We start from the raw sequence: 20,923 nt of genomic DNA on the forward strand, positions 1-20,923 counted from the left end.
GTGGCCTTAACCTCTGGAAATCTGGGCCCTGGAGTTTTCAGCAGGGACCGCTGGTTATACGTGCAGTGGCAGAGCAGTTGGACCTCCCGGTTCCTCAGTAGATGAGTCTCACCCCCCTTCCCGGTCTCTCTTTTACTGAGCAGCAGTTCCTAGAAGACGTAGTGTACGCTCAGGAAAATCTAGCAACTCTTCTGTCCTGCCTTGATAACCTGCTCCCAGACTTTCAGAGAGTGGATTCGCCCCTGCAGGGGTCAGAGGCTTGTTTTCCCGTTCTCCCACGTTTGGCTTGGTCATTGATTCGCTCTCGGCCTTGTTCAAAAGCTCTCTGCAGCTGTCGCCGCATTCAGAAGGCTTGCGCAAGGTGCTCCAGCTGGAGGGTCTTGGGAGAGGAAGAGTGCAGGAGTGCTGAGTTCACAGCCAGCTCTACCAGCCTGGCCCCTGACCTTGCCCTGGTCATCCTTCCCCGTCTGTGCAGTGTGGCTGGTCCCCAGAGGATGAGGAGCGGCGTGGGTTGCGGTGGTGGGAGCCTGAAGCTCACAGAGGATGTCCAGAGCCTTAGGAGGCCAGCACGGAGTGCTCAGTGGCCGGAGGACTTTACCGACAGGCCAGCCTGCTGCCCCCTGGCTTCGAGGGTAGGCAGGGCCGGAGAGAGGACCAGGTGCTGAGGGGTGAGGGAGAGAGTGTGGAGATGATGCCACGATGGTCGCTTCCCCGTGGCCTCATGGAGGTGTTATCTCCAGGCCCCAGACGGGGAGACCAGGGACGTTCCGCTCATCACGTAAACCAGAGCAGACTCTGGACAGCCTGTCCTGTACACTCCCCCGCCGGATTTCTCCAACAACAAGATTTCTCCTCTGCCCTAATAAATAAGGGGCATAAATAAGCACCCCTGTTTACTCTGAGGAATGGCAGGTGAGGGGCTGCCCTTAGCCCTAGGCTCTCGCCAAGAAGACAGATGTTGGCAGGTGTCGAGGAGCCTGGTTTTTTTAATGTCTGGAAGCCTACCGGTTCAGAGGTGGGTGGGGCCAGCTCTGCTGAGAGAGGTTTCCAAACAGGTTCTCTCGGCAGCTGGGGGAGGCTGGACCGTCCATCTGTGAGGCCTCCTGATGTGTCTGAGCTTGTTGCCCAGGTTCCGTGGGAGGCCGACGGGGCCCTGTCCAGCTGGCCCATTGGCCTGTCCACACAAACGCATCCACCTTTAGAGCTGCGTTACACTCTTTCCGTTCAGTCGCTCGTGTACATGCGCCGGTCTGTGCCAGCCTGGACTCACACCCAGTGGCTGGGGAGGACAGCTGCCTTCTCTGTTCCCGTCTTCCACCCTCTCTCATCCCCTCTTCCCTTCTCTCTTCCTCTGTGTGGAAAGGCTCCTTAGGCAGAGGGGCAGCCAGCCCAGCGGCCTCAGGAGGGCCTCCCAAGGCAGTGCCCACGCTGCCAGCCGCCCACCAGGCCAAGGCAGGGCAGCTCTGTGCTTCGCCATGAGCTGCTGCTCCCTGTCTCAGTGATTAAAAGCCCCTGTTGCCCAGTATATCTGAGGTACCTGGTGAGTTAAGTTCTTCCTTTAGTCCAATTTGAGTTCCTCATGTTCAGGTGAAGCCACCTCGCTTTTTAGGGGTCCTGTCCAATCAGGAGAGGGGCCGAAGAAACGACTCTGCCCCTTACCTAAAGCTCTGACACCAGAGATCATGAACAGCAGAAGCCTCTTGACTTTAGAGCAGGGTTTTGGACTCAGTTGCCCCAGCAGGCAGCTGGCCTCTGGAACTAGCCTTTATTCGTCTTTTCCCTACTGACATCCATGACTTTCTTTCTAGATAGAAAGTACCCAGTGCTCTCCGGATTAGCTCTGGCTTCTGGGAGTACAAAATTCCCCTAGGTACAGGGGGTGAAGTTAGATACCGTCCAAGTTACCTATCAAGACCTGATGTCATGCCTTCTCTACCCACCTGACTCTAAGCACAACCCCGGGGGTGGGGGGGGTTGTGAGATGCTACCAGCCCAGACACGGGTGGGAGACACCAGTCAGGCCCCCAGCCTTCCCGCCAGGAGCCTCAGCCCCCTCAGACACGCCCCGGTGGAAGGTGTGCTCAAGGTTTGGGTGATAACAGAGCTGATAAAAGCAGCAAGACGAGCTGTCTGTCATCCGTTCCAGATGACAAGGAGCCAGCGCTGGTGATGTGGGCATGGGTCCTGGCAGCTAGCACAGGTCTCCCCAGCCACCGGTCACATTCCTCTCTGGATTCACCACATCCCTGAGACGTGAAACGTGACCCTGGTCTCCTCTGGTGCCAGATGAGGCAATGGAAATACAGTATCACTTACCTGATCCCTGCTCTGCTTCTTTCTTTTCGCAGGCACAGTTTGGGCTTTCTCTATGCGCCACAGGGCAGCGGACTCTGAAACAGGAGCAGTGATGAATGCACACACCCCATTGCATCCCTTCTAGGCTCCTAGGGAACCGAGGGCTCCCCTGAACTGCAGTGAGGACTGGAGGCAGTGAGCAAAGTTCCTGGGAACAGAAGCCTTCTCTGACCTCCCTTCTCTCTCCAGTGGCAGGCGCTGGGGTGTTGCAGGCAGCTTGTCTGACTGTTCTTTGCCCTCCAGCCCTCCCGCCGCCCCAGCTCCTGCGCCCACATCCTCCGCATCCTGAGTCTGATGCCCCTGATTCTTTTGTCCCTTTGACCTTCCTCCAAGTCTGGATTTGGGGAGTGTGCTCACTTCAGGTACCCCACCACCGGGACCCCAGAGCTGGGCCAGTATCCATAGCTAGTGAATAATTCAGCATGATCCGCAGAAGCTAAATCAGATCCTAAGTGATACTGTGACCAGGAGGCCTCCTTTGGGTGGCCGGAAAGGCGAACCCTGCCCTGGAAAGAAAAGTGCTCTGTAATATTAACTTCATTATATAAGGTTTCTTTGCTGCCTGAGAAGGCAGCTTCAGACCCAAATATTATCTGGGTGCCATGCCTGTCTACTGGCTCCTCAAGGGTTCAGGGCATTGTGGACACCCCCAGGCCATGCCAACCATGGCCTTTGACGTGTCCCTTTGAGCCCATTGGGCAGCATGCTGCAGTTTGCAGACCGCTTTGCTTTCACATACATTTCTCGTTGAATCACGTCAGCTCATGGTAAGCTCTGAGCCCTTGAGTCAGCAGGATGCCCCAAGGGTTCTATGTTTCAGTCCTCTGCTTTTAGAAGGGAGTCATTCTAAATTATTCTTGGCAAATAGGGTGGGGTGGAGGGCGCTTTGCTTCCTAAAAACTGCCCAAAAAGGAGACACTGCTTCCTCTCTGGGTCACTTTCTCCCAGGCCTGTTCCCAATGTCGCCTCCCCCAGGGAAATAGAGTGGCTATAGAAGGCATGGAAATTGTCCCTCTTTCCTACCCAGCTGCCACCAGATTTGATTTTCCTAAAAGGGACCTAGGTGTGGTCCTCTCCACTGCCCGGCGTCTGGCTCATGACCATGAACTCTGTAACAGGAGTGTCCATGGCATTAGACAGGCCGAGGACCCATGGGCGAAAGAGATGGCCTCCTCCCTCCCTGGAAGCAGCTGCAAGGGGGTGTGGTGTGTGCACGCCCCGCAGCGCTCTCTACTCTGGCCTTTCCTGTCTGCTTTTCCAGCTCATGTGGCTGAGCCTCTCCACATGCTCCTAGGAAATGCGCCCACCTTAGTTGCTCTAGTTCACCCTGAAGAAGATGGCCCTTCCTCCTGTGTGTCCCCAGAGGGAAGCCGGGCTCTTTGGTGACATGAGTTTCTAAGAAAATGCACCAACTGGCTGGCTCTAAGAGTGAGTGTTAGGGGAGGGACCTCTGAGTACTGACCAGTTCCCAAACACCCATTTCCAAGAGGTGAGCGTTGGGGCAGCTGCCAGCCTTTCATGGAGGAATCCTAACCGGGAGATTTTCACAGCACATTTGGAGCCTGAAATTTTTTGAAGACATCACCTTGTATTTGAAGCTACTAAATTTAGCTGCTCTTCAGCATTAGTCTTTGCTCCTGAAGCCTATGACTTCTCAGGTTTCCCACCCTTCAGAATGTGTGTGTGTGTGTGTGTGCGTGTGTGTGTGTGTGTGTGTGCTTCCCCCCACCCAGGAGAAAGAAAAATAAGAAGGAAGATTTTTTTAAAGAATGTGTGTTGTGGGGGGTGGGTGTGGGGACCTGAAGAGTAATAACAATGGCAAAGGAAGAGACAAGAAAAAACTTAATATTTAAGAGTATTAAAGAAAGAAGGGGCACTGCATGAAAACGAGGGGAAGAGGAAGAAAAAACTAAATTAAGGGGAACCCGGGGAAAGAGAGGGCTGAAACCTGCTGGGCATGCAGAGGAGAGCCTGGCGTACAGGACCTGGGCTTCCTTCAGGGTCCAGGCTTCCTTCTGGGGTCCCCTTCCAGGATGACGGGAGCCCGTCTGTCGCCCTGGACTCACGGTAACTTGCGAGAGCGGAAAGAGTGTGGCCGGAGACGCCTGCCTTGGCTCAGCTGCCTGAGCCTGCGAAGGGCCAGCAACTGCCCTGTCCCCCTGCTCAGATGGAGCCTGTCTCTGCCAGGCCAAAGAGGAGGTGGCAGGGCAGCCAGGACTTGCCAGGAAGCACACTTGGTGGCAGTTACCCAGCAGCACTTCTCTTTGCACAAGGCCAGTTGCTTGGTGGCTAATGTCTTTCCATAGCCTGTCGCTTTAGTGCAGCTGCAGCTCTTCCTGTGTCCGCCTGCCACTCTCAACTTTGCTCCGTATGTAGCTACTTTTTGGCTTTTTCTGTCCCAGGCGGAGTCTTCCAGGCACCTCCTAGAATAACTGTGGGGTGTGTGTGTGTGTGTGTGTGTGTGTGTGTGTGTGTGTGTGTGTGTGTACATACGCATGTGAAGGAGCCTCAGGACTAGTCATTTCTTTCTCTTTTTTTTTTTAACATCTTTATTGGAGTATAATTGCTCTACAATGGTGTGTTAGTTTCTGCTTTATAACAAAGTGAATCAGCTATACATATACATATGTCCCCATATCTCCTCCCTCTTGCATCTCCCTCCCACCCTCCCTATCCCATCCCTCTAGGTTGTCAGAAAGCACCAAGCTGATCTCCCTGTGCTATGTGGCTGCTTCCCACTAGCTATCTATTTTACATTTGGTAGTGTATATATGGACATGTCACTCTCTCACCTCGTCCCAGCTTACCCTTCCCCCTCCCCATGTCCTCAAGTCCATTCTCTATGTCTGCGTCTTTATTCCTGTCCTGCCCCTGGGTTCTTCAGAACCATTTTTTTTTTTTTAGATTCCATATATATGTGTTAGCATACGGTATTTGTTTTTCTCTTTCTGACTTACTTCACTCTTTATGACAGACTCTAGGTCCATCCACCTCACTACAGGTAACTCAATTTCGTTTCTTTTTGTGGCTGAGTAATATTCCACTGTATATATGTACCACATCTTCTTTATCCCTTTGTCTGTCGATGGACACTTAGGTTGCTTCCATGACCTGGCTATTGTAAATAGAGCTGCAATGAACATAGGGATGCATGTGTCTTTTTGAATTATGGTTTTCTCAGGGTATATGCCCAGGAGTGGGATTGCTGGGTCTTTAGTCATTCATTTCAATAAAACCTACGATGTGTCAGGCATTTTTACTCATGTTCCCATTTGATCCTCCCCTCCCTACAGCCCTGGGAGATAAGGATCATGTGTATGATTTTGCAGCTGAGCTGCAGAGAATCTCCAGGGCTCAGCTCACCCACCCTCTCCTCCAGCTCCGGATGCCACCGGTCTCATCCCTGAGGCCTTTTTCTCCAGACTGCTGCTTTGTGGGTGCTGCCGCCTCCTCTTGCAGTTGTGAAGAGGCGTGTACAGGGCCTGTGGAGGCCGCATTGCTAGCGAGTGGTGGGGTGAGGAGTCACAGCAGGCCTTCTGACCCGAGCCCTCTGCCGTGGGCCGAAAGGTGTAACCTGCCCCCAGGGAGCGAGGTGTCTTCCTGCAACACACTCCTCTCCTGCTGGGGCTTTCCAAGCCCGCCCCCCCTCCCTTCACGCACTCCTTCCAGTGCAGTGGTAGACACTGAGTCACAGAGCCTGTGCTCACTCGACCAAGCTCCCATAGCAGGTATGGAGCTGAGACCCACACCCTGGTCATCACCTTTTCCACCATGTCATGGCACCTTGGGCTCCTGCTTCCCACCCCCAGGGCAGGAAGCTCTGCATCCGTGGCCGATTTGGGAACGTTTCAGACGTGTTAAGACAAGAACATACTCTGGAGGAAAAGGGACCTCTCTGCTGCTGGTTTGCCTGGCAGACATCCCCCTGGTTCCTGTTTGTCCCTTTTCTCTCAGCAGACTAATGGTTCACCCTGAGCGCCACCCCGCTTTTTCCTGCTCTTCAGTTATTGTGCTGATGGGTGAGTTGTCCCTGGAGGGGAGCCGAACCCTCCCATTAGGGAGACGCCAGATACCACCTCAGGGTCATCTTGGTGGTGCAGTGAGGCCTCGAGGGAACCTCTTCGTGGTGCTTCTGAGCCTTCATGATCCTGGGCAGCTGGGGAGTGAGACCTTGTGAGGTGTCATGAGAGCCCCAGGGCTCGGCTTACTCAGCCCCCTCCTTGCCTCTGGGCTTCTGCTGCTACTGCCTTCTCCTTTTTCTCCTCCCCCCCCACCCCATTTTGCTTGGAAGGAAAGTTTACATATGTTAGCTTGGCGGAGCCTAGAAGGGGGTGGGGGGCAGAGGAGGGATGTCTTGAGTGTGAGAAGACCAGGCTGCCTCCGTGGCTACCTAGGACAGACTACAGTAGCTGGACTGCCTTCCATCTCAGCTCAGTGGGATAGATCAGGCAGTCATCTACAGACGTCAATACCAGGGAGGGTCAGTCTTACGCTAGACACAGTGAAGGGCCAGGATATAGTTAAGATCTGATCCCTGCCTTCCTGGGATCATTAAGACTTAAGACTTGTTTGTGCAAGAGGAACAGTGCACATGCCCAAAGCATGAAGAAAAAAATCAAGTGCCATAGGCGGGAGGTCATTTACAGGTGTGGGAAGCTGCCGGAAGCGTCCCTGACCCCACATGGCCCTGACTGCTTATGCTCGAGCCAGCCCCACAACTTGGGACCTCAGTGTTGTGCCCTTGCTAGGCCCCTGTCCTCACAGACCCCAAGTGATTGCCACCACAAATGTTTGTAAAGTTTCCACGAGCCTAGGGTGTGGGGACTTCTGCTTTTGGTGTTCTGGCTGAGGGCCCTGGCATTGGGCCCTAGAGATAGCACTGGGCCCTTATCTCCGTGCACCTTCTTGAATTTGGGCCGCCCCGTCAGCGTGATCCATGCCGATCCTTAATATTTAAGCCCTGAGCCTCTCACCAGGCTCAAGTGGGTGCAGAATCTGCGTCGTCTTTGGTGATTCTGCTGTGGGAAGCTGCCCTTAGAGAGGCCCAGCAGATCCCTGAACTCTGCTGGCCACCCCGGCACCCTCCTTACAGCTTGCTCTCCGCAACTGTGGGTCTCTCGCCCCCTCTGCTGGCCGCTCACGGGATTTCTTGCTGGGACTGTCAAGATGAAGTCCAAGGAGGAAGAGACGGCTGTGAGTTTGCCATCCATGTTTTATCTTGGGTGTTTTTGCTGGGGGGTGGTGGAGGGGGAGTGTGACGAATGGGAAGTAGAAGCTAGCGGGGAAGTAGCTGGCAGCGGTGTCCAGAGCAGAAAGTCGATTTCTAGGATCTCAGAGAAGAGGAAATCCCCTGGTGAGGCTGGCTACTGTCTGCTTCCTCCAGGCAGTTATTAGAGTAGGGAGGAAGCCTTGGGAGTGATGGTGCCTTCAGCCTGTGGGCAGGGCAGCGGGGAAAGAGGCAGAAGACTGCAGGCTGAGCTGGCTGTGTTAGCATCTGCCAAGGAGTCCCCTCCAGGCTCCAGCCTTTTTGGCTTTGAAGAGCTCGCCTCCATCCTGGAAGCCTGGCTAGGAGGTCCACTTCTGCTCTGAGGCTGAAGAAGGGAGTTGATGGGACTGTGCCTGTTTGTGAGAGAGGCTTCTGACGGTGAGAGGCATTTGTGTGCGAGGCATTTGTGTGTGCATGAGGGGAGGGGAGAGGAGGGGAGGGGAGGGGAGGGGCATCCATCTGGTTGGGTGAAAGATGCAGGTGCACGTGTTGCCATGTGCTTCCCCAACCTGCCCCCCAGGCAGGAGTTGCTATCTGTCACACCTGGATGTCCTCATGAACACTGGACTCATAGTGGCAACAGCTGGACTTGGGGTTGGGCAGGGTAGAGGAGGGCACCCGCTTGGTGATCCTCCCTTTCTCCTCCCAGATGGGAAGGAGCAGCCGTGAGCCCCAGGGAGGGAGAAATCTCCCAGCGCAATCCGCCCCTAATCCCCAGGCTGGGCCTCAGACTGGAGATGGCGGCTGCAGAGCCTGGGAGCTCTGGCACACCTGCTCGCAGACCCCGGCTTTCCTTGGCAAGCCCAGTGCTGCCCAGGGACTGTGATCCCGGGGGCCTGGCACAGCCTGCAGAAAGCTGGGGCCTCAGGGCCCCTGGTACCCCAACACCAGCACGGCTTTGGGAAACGGTACCTACACAGGTGAGGCCCTGGTAGGGATGGGGGTGGGGTTGGGGGATGGAAGAAAGCCATTTCTGGAGTTCGTCAGGTGGGCTGTGCTCCCCTCCAGTCTCTTGGGTTGTGGCCCCCTCTCCTCTTCTCTCTCCATTATAGAGATGGGAGAAGGGAGGAGGGGTGAACACCAGGCCTCCAGGCTTAGGCTGACGGGTGCTGGCAGGGCCCTTGGGGTTGGGTGAGGGAGCCCTGGCACAGAAACCTACAGACGTCACAACGCGTGGGGCCAGAGGAGCTGACATGAAATTAAGCGGAAGGGGTGTTCCCGGTTGTGGCTGCCTCTGTCTACAGAGAAACAGTGACCGGGAGGGAGGAATGTGAAGGGCCAGTGAGCACGATCCCAGTAGGAGGGTCCGGAAGGAGCAAAATGCTGGGTGCTTGGAGCTTTGGGAGAATTTGGAGGATTGAGAATAAAGGAGGCGCCAAGGTGGGAGGGCAGCTCCGGGGTTCCAGCCAGGGTGTGGGTATGAGGAGGCAGAGGGAACAGCACAGCAGGGCATTTGTGTGGACAAAAGGGCATTGTTCTCAGCAGGGCAGGGAATGAGGCGGCTGAGCCGAGGATGTAGTTTTGACCAGAACCAAGGGGTGGACCTATCAGAAAGGACTGGAATCCGAGGGCTAGATGAGAGGAGTGTCGCTCTGCCAGGAAGAGTCACCCTTAGGCTCAGGGCGGGAGGAAGCACTTGCTGGCTGCAGGAGGAGGCTGATTGAAGCCTCCACCCAGTGCCCGGCTGCCTGGAGATCGTAGGTGCTGCACGAAAGGATGCGAGAGTGAGTTTCCTCATCTGTATGGACTCTGCACCCTGCAGTCCCTCGTAGCAGTGTAAAATTCCTTGTAAAGCCGCTGAGGGCACTCATGCAACGAGGAAGGGGCACTGCAGGAAGAGCCAGGTCCCTCACGCACCTGCCCTTGAATCCCTCGTGTGGCAGCTGGGGTCTCACTGCAGGAGTTTTTCATCTTACTCTTACCCAGTGAACAGACCCAGGTGTATACATGTAATATATCCTCCTCCATGTGTACCCCTTTATCTAAGCATTTGCCTCCCTGCCCTCTGGAGAAAAGCCATTTGGGCTCCCAGGCACCAATGGAACCACTGGATGGGCTGGTGCCTTCCCCTCCCCGCCCCTCCCGCACCTGGCTTGGGTTAGCCGTGATGATGCCTCCAGAGCCGGGGTTGAGCGGCTTCATAGCACCTGCATTATCTGGGAGAATGGGAGCAGCCCCTGGCTAAGGACCAAGGGTTGGCGTAACCTTTCCCGTCTGCTCTGGCTGGAACATCAGGTTGGTGTGGGAGATGTCAGGTTGCCTCCCTCCCAGCTTCATTGTAGGGTCACACTGCCTCTTTGGGCAGGGGGTGGGGTGTTTGCTGGCCATGGCTGTTCCTCTCCATCCTGGCCTGGCTTACCTCCCTTTCCCTCGAGGAAAGAGGGGAATCTGTGTGTTCTCCATCCTGAGAAGGGTGCTCAAATCAGAGTCACAGGGCGAGAAGTCAGCAGATGGAAGCATCTCTGCTGACTCACCCGGGCCTGACAGGCCTGTCACACTCACCTGTGGGGCTCTTAGTCACTGCAGCCCAGGAGCAGCACCCTGCACGGACCTCAGCCCATCTGGTCAGACCCACAGACAAAGCAGGGTTGACACCTGACTCCATTGCTCTCCACCCTGGGAGGGGGCACACAGGCCACCTGACCCGGGATGACAGGGCCACCCTGCTCTCCTAAAGGGAAGCATAGGAGCCCCAAAGCTCTTTTCTTTCCTCTTTTTTTTTTTTTCCAAGAGTGACCTTAGTGTTGGCTTTCCAACCCCTGAGCAGGTAGCTAGGACAGGAATCATCTCTGCAGCTTGCTCTGGGGGCCCTAACAGGAGAGCACTTTGTAAATGTAGGAGGAGGCTGCCTGTCCCTGGGGGAGGGGAGTCACAGGCTGGGGGCGATCTCCGGTCTCCTGGGAACCTGGGAGCGCAGGTGTGGAGCACGCATTCCTTGCAAGTGTGATTGTTGATATGGTCCATCTTGAAGCATGTTTATAATGTGTTTGTACTGTTGCTAGAGAAATAGACCCATGATTCACATCTCACAGTTTACATGGCTAGCGTCCTTCCCCTTTGCACTGAGGAGCTTCATGTAAGCTTGGATGCTTCTGTCCCAACAGTGTCTGCCTCAGGGACCCAGGCTGCCGGGCCAATGTGTGAGAGGAAGACCCATGTCCCGTGTCTGGCCGGGTTAACATGGAGATGTGAGCTCAGGCCCCGGAGGAGGTGGGAGCCCTGTAATCTGGCAGAGCGCCTAATCCGGCTTCGCTCAGCTCTGCTGGAAGCGGGCAGGGAGAAGAGTCTGAGGGGCTGTGAAGCCTCGTGGAGGGGGTGCTCCCAGGGGTGTGTGTCACCAGAGCAGGGAGACGAATAGGGAAAATTGTGCCCTGGACACTTCTGACAGCGTCCCAGCTCTGGCTCTTCCAGAACATTCGTCAGCACTTCTCGGACATCACTGTCTGTGTAGAACAGTGTCAGTGACCTCAGCCCTGGCTGGTGGGCACCCTGAGCAGGGAGCGTGACCTGGCCTCTGGGTTGCCGTGTGTGGATAGGGGTCATGGAAGAAGCATGGGCCACTCTCCATGGTTCTCCTCTTCTTAGAACTCGCCCCCCTGTGCACAGGGATTCTTCCTGGGGTCAGGTGCCTGCGGAGTGTCTGGCCCCTCTCAGGCAGGAGAGTGGGGTGAGGAGGCCATGGTGTTGGTGGCTAGGCATGGACAGAGGGCTGGGTGGCCTGGGCCGTGTGAGGCTCTGTGACAGTTTCGAGAGAGGAACAGCAGTGCCTGTGTAGCCCACCCACTGCCGTGCTCCAGGCTGGGGGACCCTGGGAGTTTTCACCTGCTGGTGACCGGGAGTTCAGTGATCTGTATTGCTCCTCTTTTTAGTGAGTGAGTTAGAGCTGCTTCTTCCTTTTTTTTCTTTTTGTCTGTGCTGAGCAGCATGTGGGATCCTAGTTCCCCGATCAGGGATTGAACCTGTGCCCCATGCCTGCAGTGGAAGCACAGAGTCTTAACCACTGGACCACCAGGGAAGTCCCAGCTAGAGCTTCTGCTGTGTTAAAAATGTGCCCATAAGATGAAGGACTCAGATACCCTCCCGCAGACCCACTCTGTAATAGGACATGGGCTGGCCCTGCACCCTAGGCCAGCAGATTGAGGGCCCTGGCCTTCCACACCCAGGTTGTGCAACCATCACCTCTTTCTAGTTCCAGAACATCTTCATTATCCCTAAAGGAAACCTGTACCCATTAAGCAGTCACTCCCCATTTCTCCCTTCCCCAGCCCCTGGCAACCGCTAGTCTGCCTTCTGTCTCTATGAATTTAAGTATCCTGGACATTTCATATAAATGGAATTGTACAGTATGTGGCCTTTAGTATCTGTTTTCTTTTACTTGGTGTACTGCTCTTGAGATTCATCCACGTTGTAGCCTCTATCAGCACTTTATTCATTTTATAATCAAATAAGATTCCGTTGTGTGACTCTCCCAATTTTGCTTACCCATTACCCAACGATCAGTGGACATTTGAGTTGTGTCCGCCCTTTGGCTATTGTAAATAGTGTTGCTGTGAACATATGTGTACAAGTACTTGTTTAATACCCGCTTTCGATTCCTTGGGGCTGCACCTAGGAATGAAATTGCTGGGTCATGAAGTAAATCCGTGTTTAATTTTTTAAGGACCCTCCAAACTGTTTTCCACAGCAGCTGTGCCATCTTGCATTCCCGCCAGCAAAGGTGTGAAGCTTCTGATTTCCCCACATCCTCGCCAGCACTTGTTGTTTTTCCTTTTTAAGTTATAGCCGTGCTAGTGGATGTGAAGCGCCAGTTGATTGTGATTTGTTTTTGAGCACCTGCTGTGTGCCCTGAGATTGTACTGTGATCATTGCCTTCGCGGTCTCATTTTATCCTCCTGACAATCTGTTGAGGTGGGTAGAAATACCCCCTTTTTCTAGATGAGAAAGCTGAGTCCCAGAAAAGTTAATGACATATCTAAGGGCACACAGCTGGTAAGTGACAGAGCCAGGATTCTAAACCGGTGTTTGCTTCCACACTTAGTGCCCTTTCCATTGCCCTGCATGGGCCTTGTATCCTGTCTCATTGAGATTCTTCTTCTTTTATTTTGTGTGAGCAAATCTCATTCTCCTCATGCTTGGCTAGATTCATCCCTCTTAACAGCTTTCTCATCTTTTTTCTTCTAATGCTCTAATTTTCCTTCCTTTGTTAAAGCATAATCCCTCTTTGTACCTCTGCCTGTCTGTCTGCAGCCTCCTTGGCTCTTTTTTCCTGGTCACCTTGTCTCCCTTTCGTCCTGAAAGGGCGCTGCAGCCTTGGGGGGGGGGGGGCGGTGAGCTTAGGGAGAGGAGGGAGTGGAGAACTCCCTGGGGGCAGGGACAAAGAGGCATGTTCTGTGACTGGAGCCAGCCAGAGGCTCCAGGCATTGTAGACCCAGTGGAGGGGCAGGAAGGAGCTGGGGTCCTACCGCAGGAACCCCAGGCTTGAGTCTGGGCCCCAGGACAGAGAAGAGGGGCGGGAGGTGGGGAAACGGGTGGGACTGCAGTCCACGTCAGCTCACCACCAGGCCCTGCTGATTTTCCTGGAGTGTCTGTTCTCTCATTCATGGGGATTTCACAGCCAGCTTCAACTCTGCTTTTCTATTTGTAAGCCAGACAGCCACCAAATTGAGGGGGAAAAGGCTCTAAGCTGCCAGACTGGAGCCCGGACGGGCAGGGAATTTGCTCTTTTACACTCCCTTGTAGTCCAAAGCACTTTTGCTTTTCACAGCGAGTCCATGTCTCATTAGGTCCTCCGACACTCCTCCAAGGAGGTGGGACCGACGCTCTCCTCTTTATAAAGATGAGCCCGCGACCTAGCTGAGCATCAGGCAGTGAGGCCGCCAGATCCCAACTCATTTTCTGAATATTCTTTCTCCCACGCAGAGAGTGGAAGAGAGGGAAAGTGTTGACTCTCTTTGGAAAGCACAGCGGCCTTATAAAGGGGTCAAGTTCTTTAATCTTAAAAGCTGTGTGTTGCATATAGAATTAAATTTTGCCTCATAGTATCAATGTTGAGCAAATTTTTTGGTATAATCTTTTAAATAAACTTCATTTCCTCCGCGGCACCGATGAGTGCCTCTGTCTGCCTGTGCTGTGCCGACTGCTCGCTACACATCATCTTGTGTTACCCTCACCAAAGGCCTGAGAGGAGATATGATTATCCCCATTTTACAGGGGGGAATACTGAGGGTCAGGAAAATCGAGAGATGGGCTGCTTGCCGTCACTGCAGGAACAGCACAGGAAGAAGGGGTTTCACTGCATGATGCAGTTTGAAGTCAGATTTCTGCAACGAGTAGACCTTGGGATGGGTCATTAAGGGAGACTGTGGAATTGGCTCCTCTGATATACAAGGTCCTGAAGGTATCGGCACCCGGCAGAGGGCAAAGGGACATGCGGGGAGACCCAAAGCACATGTCAGAGGAAAGTCCTGACTTCAGGAGGTATGGGAAGGGATGGGTTTTGTACCCAGCATCCCCAGTGGAACGGGGACCTGAAAAGGCTGAAGAGGAAGCCCACAGAGGAGACACCCTCCTCTGGCTCCTGAGTTTGGCAGGGCTATTGTTTTTAACAGCGTTTGCCAATAATTTTGCACCTCGGCAGAAATGGAGCCCAGTGACTTCTGCCTGTAATTGGCACGGGCTGCTTCCGGTGCGTGAGCTGTGAGCTGGGGCCACTTTCTTTGTGTTTAACCCCTTCCCCCATGTGTACCTCACCCTGCCCCCACCCCCACATACACAAAAAGAGCGAATATCTGACCGGCCCAGGGTGTGCTGTGTGTAAAAATACAGGGGGTTGAGCCATTTCCTGCTGCTTCCGTTGTTGCATGGAGATAAGACACTGGGACTCGGCTGTGGACAGTGGTCCTCCAACAGGCTGAGGCGGGTCTGGCCCTGGGAGAGTGGGGCTCCAGGCCCGCCTGCTTTCATCCGACCTTGCTTCCCATCTTTCCTATCTTCTGTGACCTTTCCTTCCCCTCTCTCCCTGCCCCCTATCCTTTCTCAGTCTCTCTGCTCCATTCTTTGTGCCACCCTGATGCACTCAGGAAGCCTGCCTGCCTGCGAGGAAAAGGCGCTGTCCTCTCCCTCCTGCACATTCACCTCCTTCCACGCTGGATGGCTGGTACCCCCAGGCCCCCAGCCTGGGCCCTGCTTCCCTCAGCCTGTGGGTTACTTCTGGGACTCGAGCCCTTGGGGACCCAGCCAGCAGGCAGGTGGGGGTGTGCTCCTCTCCCTGTCCTGGGAGACCGGGCAGGGCCGGGCGCTCCCACCATCATGAAGCGGAAGAGGTTGCTGACGACCCCAGGGAGCTGGAAGGTAAGGGCAGGGCTGCGAGAGGTGTCCGCTGAGGCAGGTGGCCCGCTGAGCTGCACTGGGGAAGCCCAGGTGGGGAGGGTGCAGGGAAGTGCTTCCTGTGCCTGCATGGGGCCCAAGTGTAGGCTCTGGTCAGCTCTGAGGGAGCGGCCTGCTCCAGGCAGGAGCCTTATGGAGGGCTGAGTCCAGAGGGACAGCGTGTCTCATCCCCGAGAAATAACCCCGTGACTGCAGTGAAGCCTCAGACCTGCTTGGTCCATGTGATGGGGCAAAAAGAGTTCTGGGCTGCCACTTCTGTCTTCCTGAAGCTGTTTGTCCCTGAGCAACTTGCTTGAACTCTCTGGGCCAAAGGAGGAGCAGGTCTGCCTAGACTGCATTTTAGGGTGTTGTGGGGATTGGGTAAATAGCAGCTGTGCAAGCCCTTCCTAAATGGCGGCTGTGAGGGAATACTGTTGTCATTGCCATTATCCTTTTGGACTCTTTCCTTAAAGTTTCCTGTTCATCCTGCATCCGTTTTCCAGGCAGTGAAAACCAAGTCCAGAGTTGTCCAGGGACACACGAGAGACCCCTGTGGGCCCCATCCCTTGGTTTCCTGATTGACTTACGCTTCTTCTGCTTGCCTTCTTCCCCAGGTCGACAAGGGGGACCTCGCGGCCCTGAGCCTCCCTGGCGGCCCTGGCCACGGTGACGCCGATGGCCCCATCAGCCTGGACGTGCCAGACGGGGCCCCGGACCCCCAGCGGACCAAGGCCGCCATCGACCACCTGCACCAGAAGATCCTGAAGATCACAGAGCAGATCAAGATCGAGCAGGAGGCGCGGGACGACAATGTGGCAGAGTACCTGAAGCTGGCCAACAACGCCGACAAGCAGCAGGTGTCCCGCATCAAGCAGGTGTTCGAGAAGAAGAACCAGAAGTCGGCCCAGACCATCGCCCAGCTGCACAAGAAGCTGGAGCACTACCGCCGTCGCCTGAAGGAGATCGAGCAGAACGGGCCGTCGCGGCAGCCCAAGGATGTGCTGCGGGACATGCAGCAGGGCCTGAAGGACGTGGGCGCCAACATGCGCGCCGGCATCAGCGGCTTTGGGGGTGGCGTGGTGGAGGGCGTGAAGGGCAGCCTCTCCGGCCTCTCACAGGCCACCCACACCGCCGTGGTGTCCAAGCCCCGGGAGTTCGCCAGCCTCATCCGGAACAAGTTTGGCAGCGCTGACAACATCGCCCACCTGAAGGACCCTCTGGACGACGGGCCCCCCGAGGAGGCGGCCCGGGCGCTGAGCGGCAGTGCCACGCTCGTGTCCAGCCCCAAGTACGGCAGCGACGATGAGTGCTCCAGCGCCAGCGCCAGCTCGGCTGGGGCGGGCAGCAACTCGGGGGCCGGGCCCGCTGCGGCGCTGGGGAGCCCCAAGTCGAACATGCTGTACGGCGCCCCCGGAAACATGGATGCCGTGCTGGAAGAGCTGCGGGAGATCAAGGAGGGCCAGTCCCACCTGGAGGACTCGATGGAGGACCTGAAGGCTCAGCTGCAGAGGGACTACACCTACATGACCCAGTGCCTGCAGGAGGAGCGCTACAGGTGTGTGCCGCCCGGCCCAGCCCTGGGGAGAGGGGCCGAGCACCGGCTTTCAGACTTGGTGGTAGCAGCAGACGGGCGAGCATCTAGAAGGGTCCTGGGCTGCTGGAAGGGGCCAGGAAGAGGCTCCGAGGACCCTTCCACCAGCTTCCAGGGCAGCTGGAAGTTAGGATTATGGGGCCTGTGGAAGGAAGGCTCTGCCCGTCTCAGGAGCTTTGAGCATCTCTACTTGATCATTACATGGTTGTTGTACAGAAGGGGAAACCGAGGCAGGAGCCAGATACGTGGCCTTTTACCTGGAGAGAGTCTGGCTAAGAGCACTGACTCTGGAGCCAGGTTACCTGGGTTCAGATCCCAGCTCTACTCTTTACCCTTTACCTTGAACAAAGTTCTTACTACTCTTCGTACCCGGTGTCCTCATCTGTGAAGCGGGAATAATGTGAATCCCTGTTCACAGGGTTTGTGAGGATTGAGTCCAAACCTGTGAAGTCACCGTATGGAGGTGTCTGGCATGGTCCGTGTGAGCGTCCAGCCGAGGCTGCTGGGTCAGCCTGTCCCCTCCTTCCCTTCTGTCGGCTCTGCTTTTGCTCTGCGCCTCTCGTGTGCCATTTGGCACCTGCTCCTTGGGATTCTTCGGGATCTTTTCTTTAGTTAGCACTTTTTCTTCTTTATATATGTGAAGAAGTTTTGGAAAATTGAGGGGGAAACCTGCCTGAAAGCTAACTACCCCCCCCCCGCCCGCCATAGTAGTCATCTTCTATATTTTGTGCCTTCAGAGCAGGGATTGTGTCTCTATATCCCTGGGTCCCTGGTACCCAGGAGAGCATTAGCCCAGGGCTTAAGAGCCGAGGTTGTTGAAGTCATTCAATCCTTGACTCCTCCATTCATGAGCTCTGTGATCTCAGGCAAGTTCCTCAACCTCTCTATGCCTCAGTCTTCTCGTCTGTAAAATGGGGATGACACTAGTACTTATCTTGAAGGTTTGTGGAGGAGGATCCTATGGGATAATGTGGCTAAAGTGCCTAGCCCAGGGCCTGCATATAAGAAGTGCTGTGTACGTAGTAGCTTTCATTGTTGTTGCTGTTAAAATTGGACAGGGCTGGACACCTGGGGTGGGTTGAGTCATTGTTGAGAATGAGTGAAATTGATCCTGGGGGGAGACAAGAGGCTTGGGGAGCTGGGACTGGTGTCATACCTTCTCCCTCCGCCAGATATGAGCGGCTGGAGGAGCAGCTCAACGACCTGACCGAGCTTCACCAGAATGAGATGACCAACCTGAAGCAGGAGCTGGCCAGCATGGAGGAGAAGGTGGCCTACCAGTCCTACGAAAGGGCCCGGGACATCCAGGTACAGCAGCCTCAAGAGGAATCCGGGAGTGGGCTGGTTCCGCCGCTTCCCCTTAATCAAGACTTCCACTTCCCACCGTCCTCCCCAAATAGTCATCATTAAAGGACTCGGGCCCCTAGCTGCTGCTGATCACCCTCTACCCTGCCTGGCCTTCGGAGGGGGCACCCTGTGCATTGTCACCTCCTCGGAGGGGCAGGTGGGGTTTCGGCTGGGGGTCTGCCCGCCCCGAGCTCCAGTGCACCCACCCCTGTGTCCCTGCAGGAGGCTGTGGAGTCTTGCCTGACCCGGGTCACCAAGCTGGAGCTGCAGCAGCAACAGCAGCAGGTGGTGCAGCTGGAGGGCGTGGAGAACGCCAACGCGCGGGCGCTGCTGGGCAAGTTCATCAACGTGATCCTGGCGCTCATGGCTGTGCTGCTGGTGTTCGTGTCCACTCTCGCCAACTTCATCACACCACTCATGAAGACCCGCCTGCGCATCACCAGCACTGCCCTCCTGGTCCTCGTCCTCTTCCTCCTCTGGAAGCACTGGGACTCCCTCACCTACCTCCTGCAGCACGTGCTACTGCCCAGCTGAGCGGCCGGCCTGTCCCGACCCTGTGCTCTCCCCAGCCCCCAGCTGGCCATGCTTCTCCGGGGGAACCCTGGGACTCCCGAGTCCTTGGACTTCATCATGTGTCCAGTTTGGCCTCCTGCCCAAACTGTCCATTCCAGCAACTTCTGCCCCCTTCTCTGTCCTTGCTTCTTCTGTCCAGTGCCTCCTCCCTGTTGGCCTGAAGGGAGCCGTAAGCGTAGCCCTGGCTGGAGGCGGTGGGGGCGTCGGTGGCCAAATGGAGCAGAGGACACCCGGATGGACTGTTTTGATTATTTACAGTCACACAAGGGCTCCTCCCAGCTGACGCAGATGCCATGGGTCAGGAAGGCCAATGAGAAGAGGGGCAGGAGAGGGCCATGCCTCGGCTTTCCTAGGGAAGAGCCCATGCTTCAGGCAGCTCCGGCTCCCTCTTTGTGGAGATGGTCAGAATGAAGGCAAGAGCTTCCACTGGCCCCGGGGAAGCTCCCCAGCTCACCCCTCCCTCCTCCAGAGCTGGGCTGAGGCTGGTTTCTGGGTTGGGCCCTTCTGGGATCTGAAGGATGCAGGCTCTGGAGGCCAGTTAGGTGTGGCTTTGGATTTGTGTGTTCCCTGTTATCCTTTCTGCCTGTCCCTGGATCTGCTCTTTTCAGGGAAAGAGGCCCCAGGGGTCCCAAGCCTCAGCCCAAGCTCTTAGGGTTCTGTTTATTTATTTATTTATTTGTTCCTTTGTCCCTTATTCCCCTGAGCTCCAGGGAGAGGTCCCACCCCCACCCCCCTCTCCGGTCCTCTCTCTGAAGCCAGGGCTGCTGCTTGGCTGTCAGGCACTTCCATGCCATTTAGATCTGGAGACTCCTGGCTGGGGGAAGTGGGGCAGAGCCACCCAGCCCCACTCTCCCAGGCAGCGCCTCAGCCTCTTTTATATGTCTGTTTATTCTGTATGTGTGTATTTGTGTGGGGGAGGTTGTCTGTTGCTTTCTTTTTTTTAAGGCTCTGGAGTGTTGTGTATGGTTTCTCTTCACATCCCAGCCTCCCCAAGGGCACTTCCAAGAAGAGAGGGGATTTGTCGGAAAAGGAGAGAGAAATCCCCTGGAACAGGGGAGGGCAGTGCCTGCCAGCTCTTGTGGACCTTCCCGAGAAATAAATATCCTCTAAATTTTCAAACCATCCCGCCTAGCGTTGGTTGATTAGGCTGTTTCCATGGAAACCACCGAGTCTCTCCCAACACTCAAGCATTCTGGGTAACACAGACTGGGCCTCACCTATTGGCCTGTGGCCTTCATCCTCCAGGATCTGACATTGAACAAAGCGTCATCCACCCTTCCCATTTGCTTTCCACAGCCAAAGCTTTGGCCTGGGTGATAGGGAGGTGAGATGATGTCCACCCCATCCAGCCTCCCTGGAGTGCTTTCTAGGAGGAGGGAAATTGGGAGAGATTTCCTTAGTTTGGAGAGCCTAAGCAGCTGGAGGCCTCGATGACAGCAGTCATGCCCAGGTATGGCCACAGGAGGGCAGCAGAGTCCTTATTCGGCACTTTCTTAGGGTTCAGCTCCAAAGACTAGCATCTGTTGGCGTTAGCTTGGCCTTTCGATTCTGTCCAGCCAGAGCAGAGATCACCTGCCTTGAGCATAGAGGCCCTCAGTGTCTGCTCTGTGACTGTATTTCCCACCCCTGACAGTTAAGGGCACCCACAGAAGGCACTGGATTCCCAGCAGGAACCCTGTGGGAGCTCACTTGGCCCACCTGAGTCTCCCTACTGCGAGGAGATGCCCCCAGTTCGTGAAAGCAGGAGGGCTGTAGGGAAAGCACCTACCCCAGAGCCCTGGCCCATAATTAGCGCACCTGTGGCCAATTCCCATCTTTCTGGGCCTCAGTTTCTATATCTGTAATATGGATGGATGCAGTAGCTGCTAATTTCAAAGGGCTCTGACATTCTGTGGTTCTGTAGGTCTGAGAAGTCAAGTTACAGATGTATCCGTGACCTTGGGCTTTAGGGGACTTTAGGAGTCAGGGACTGTGCCCTTAACTGGATCAGAGAGGGTGCTGCGCTGGCGCTGGCAGGAGGGCAGCATTGATGGTTCATCTTCACCCTCTATAACCGGGTAGGAGTTTCACCAGGTGACCTTACAGGGCCTTCCAACAATGTCACTCCTGGGCCCTGCACCCCCCATTTCTTCCAACCACATGCACACCTCCCTTGGGGGCCGTGGGCTCTGGGCCAGGAGCCCACATTCCTGGGCCCCAGGTGGGGGTGGCTGCTCCAGGCTGCAGACATTTCCCACATTCCTCCCCAAGGTCAGGTGCCTTCCCTGCATTGGTTCTTAAATGTCACTGCCAGCCACAGTCCACACTGAAAGGGAGGAGGGAAGAGGGAGGCTGGGGCGTGACATTCTCAGCTGATCCTGAGGCTGCAAAGTAAACAGCCCTAGGAGAGGGGAACAGCCCCAGCCCCACCCCCACCCCCGGCTACA

General features: G+C 55.5%; 1 protein-coding gene across 3 annotated transcripts in view; it reads left to right on the forward strand.

The window, feature by feature from the left end:
* TMCC2 (transmembrane and coiled-coil domain family 2) overlaps nt 1-19,619 on the forward strand; it is a 36,915-nt gene extending 17,296 nt beyond the window's left edge. Inside the window, exons 1-4 of one of the 3 annotated variants that reach the window (XM_022593654.2) lie at nt 7,321-7,548; nt 15,601-16,541; nt 17,750-17,885; nt 18,147-19,619. In XM_022593654.2, coding sequence (XP_022449362.1) covers nt 7,522-7,548; nt 15,601-16,541; nt 17,750-17,885; nt 18,147-18,458 — 1,416 coding nt within the window. In that variant the 5' untranslated portion in view covers nt 7,321-7,521 and the 3' untranslated portion in view covers nt 18,459-19,619. Of the gene's footprint in view, nt 1-7,320; nt 7,549-8,058; nt 8,542-15,600; nt 16,542-17,749; nt 17,886-18,146 lie in introns of those variants that run through there. The other 2 variants (XM_022593657.2, XM_022593652.2) reach the window with 2 other exon arrangements.
* Nucleotides 19,620-20,923: the final 1,304 nt, after the last annotated feature.

Source organism: Delphinapterus leucas, chromosome 1 (genome assembly GCF_059928025.1).
Source record: "Delphinapterus leucas isolate spDelLeu-1000000601 "Yukka" chromosome 1, BTC_Dleu_Yukka2, whole genome shotgun sequence".
NCBI lineage: Eukaryota > Metazoa > Chordata > Mammalia > Artiodactyla > Monodontidae > Delphinapterus > Delphinapterus leucas.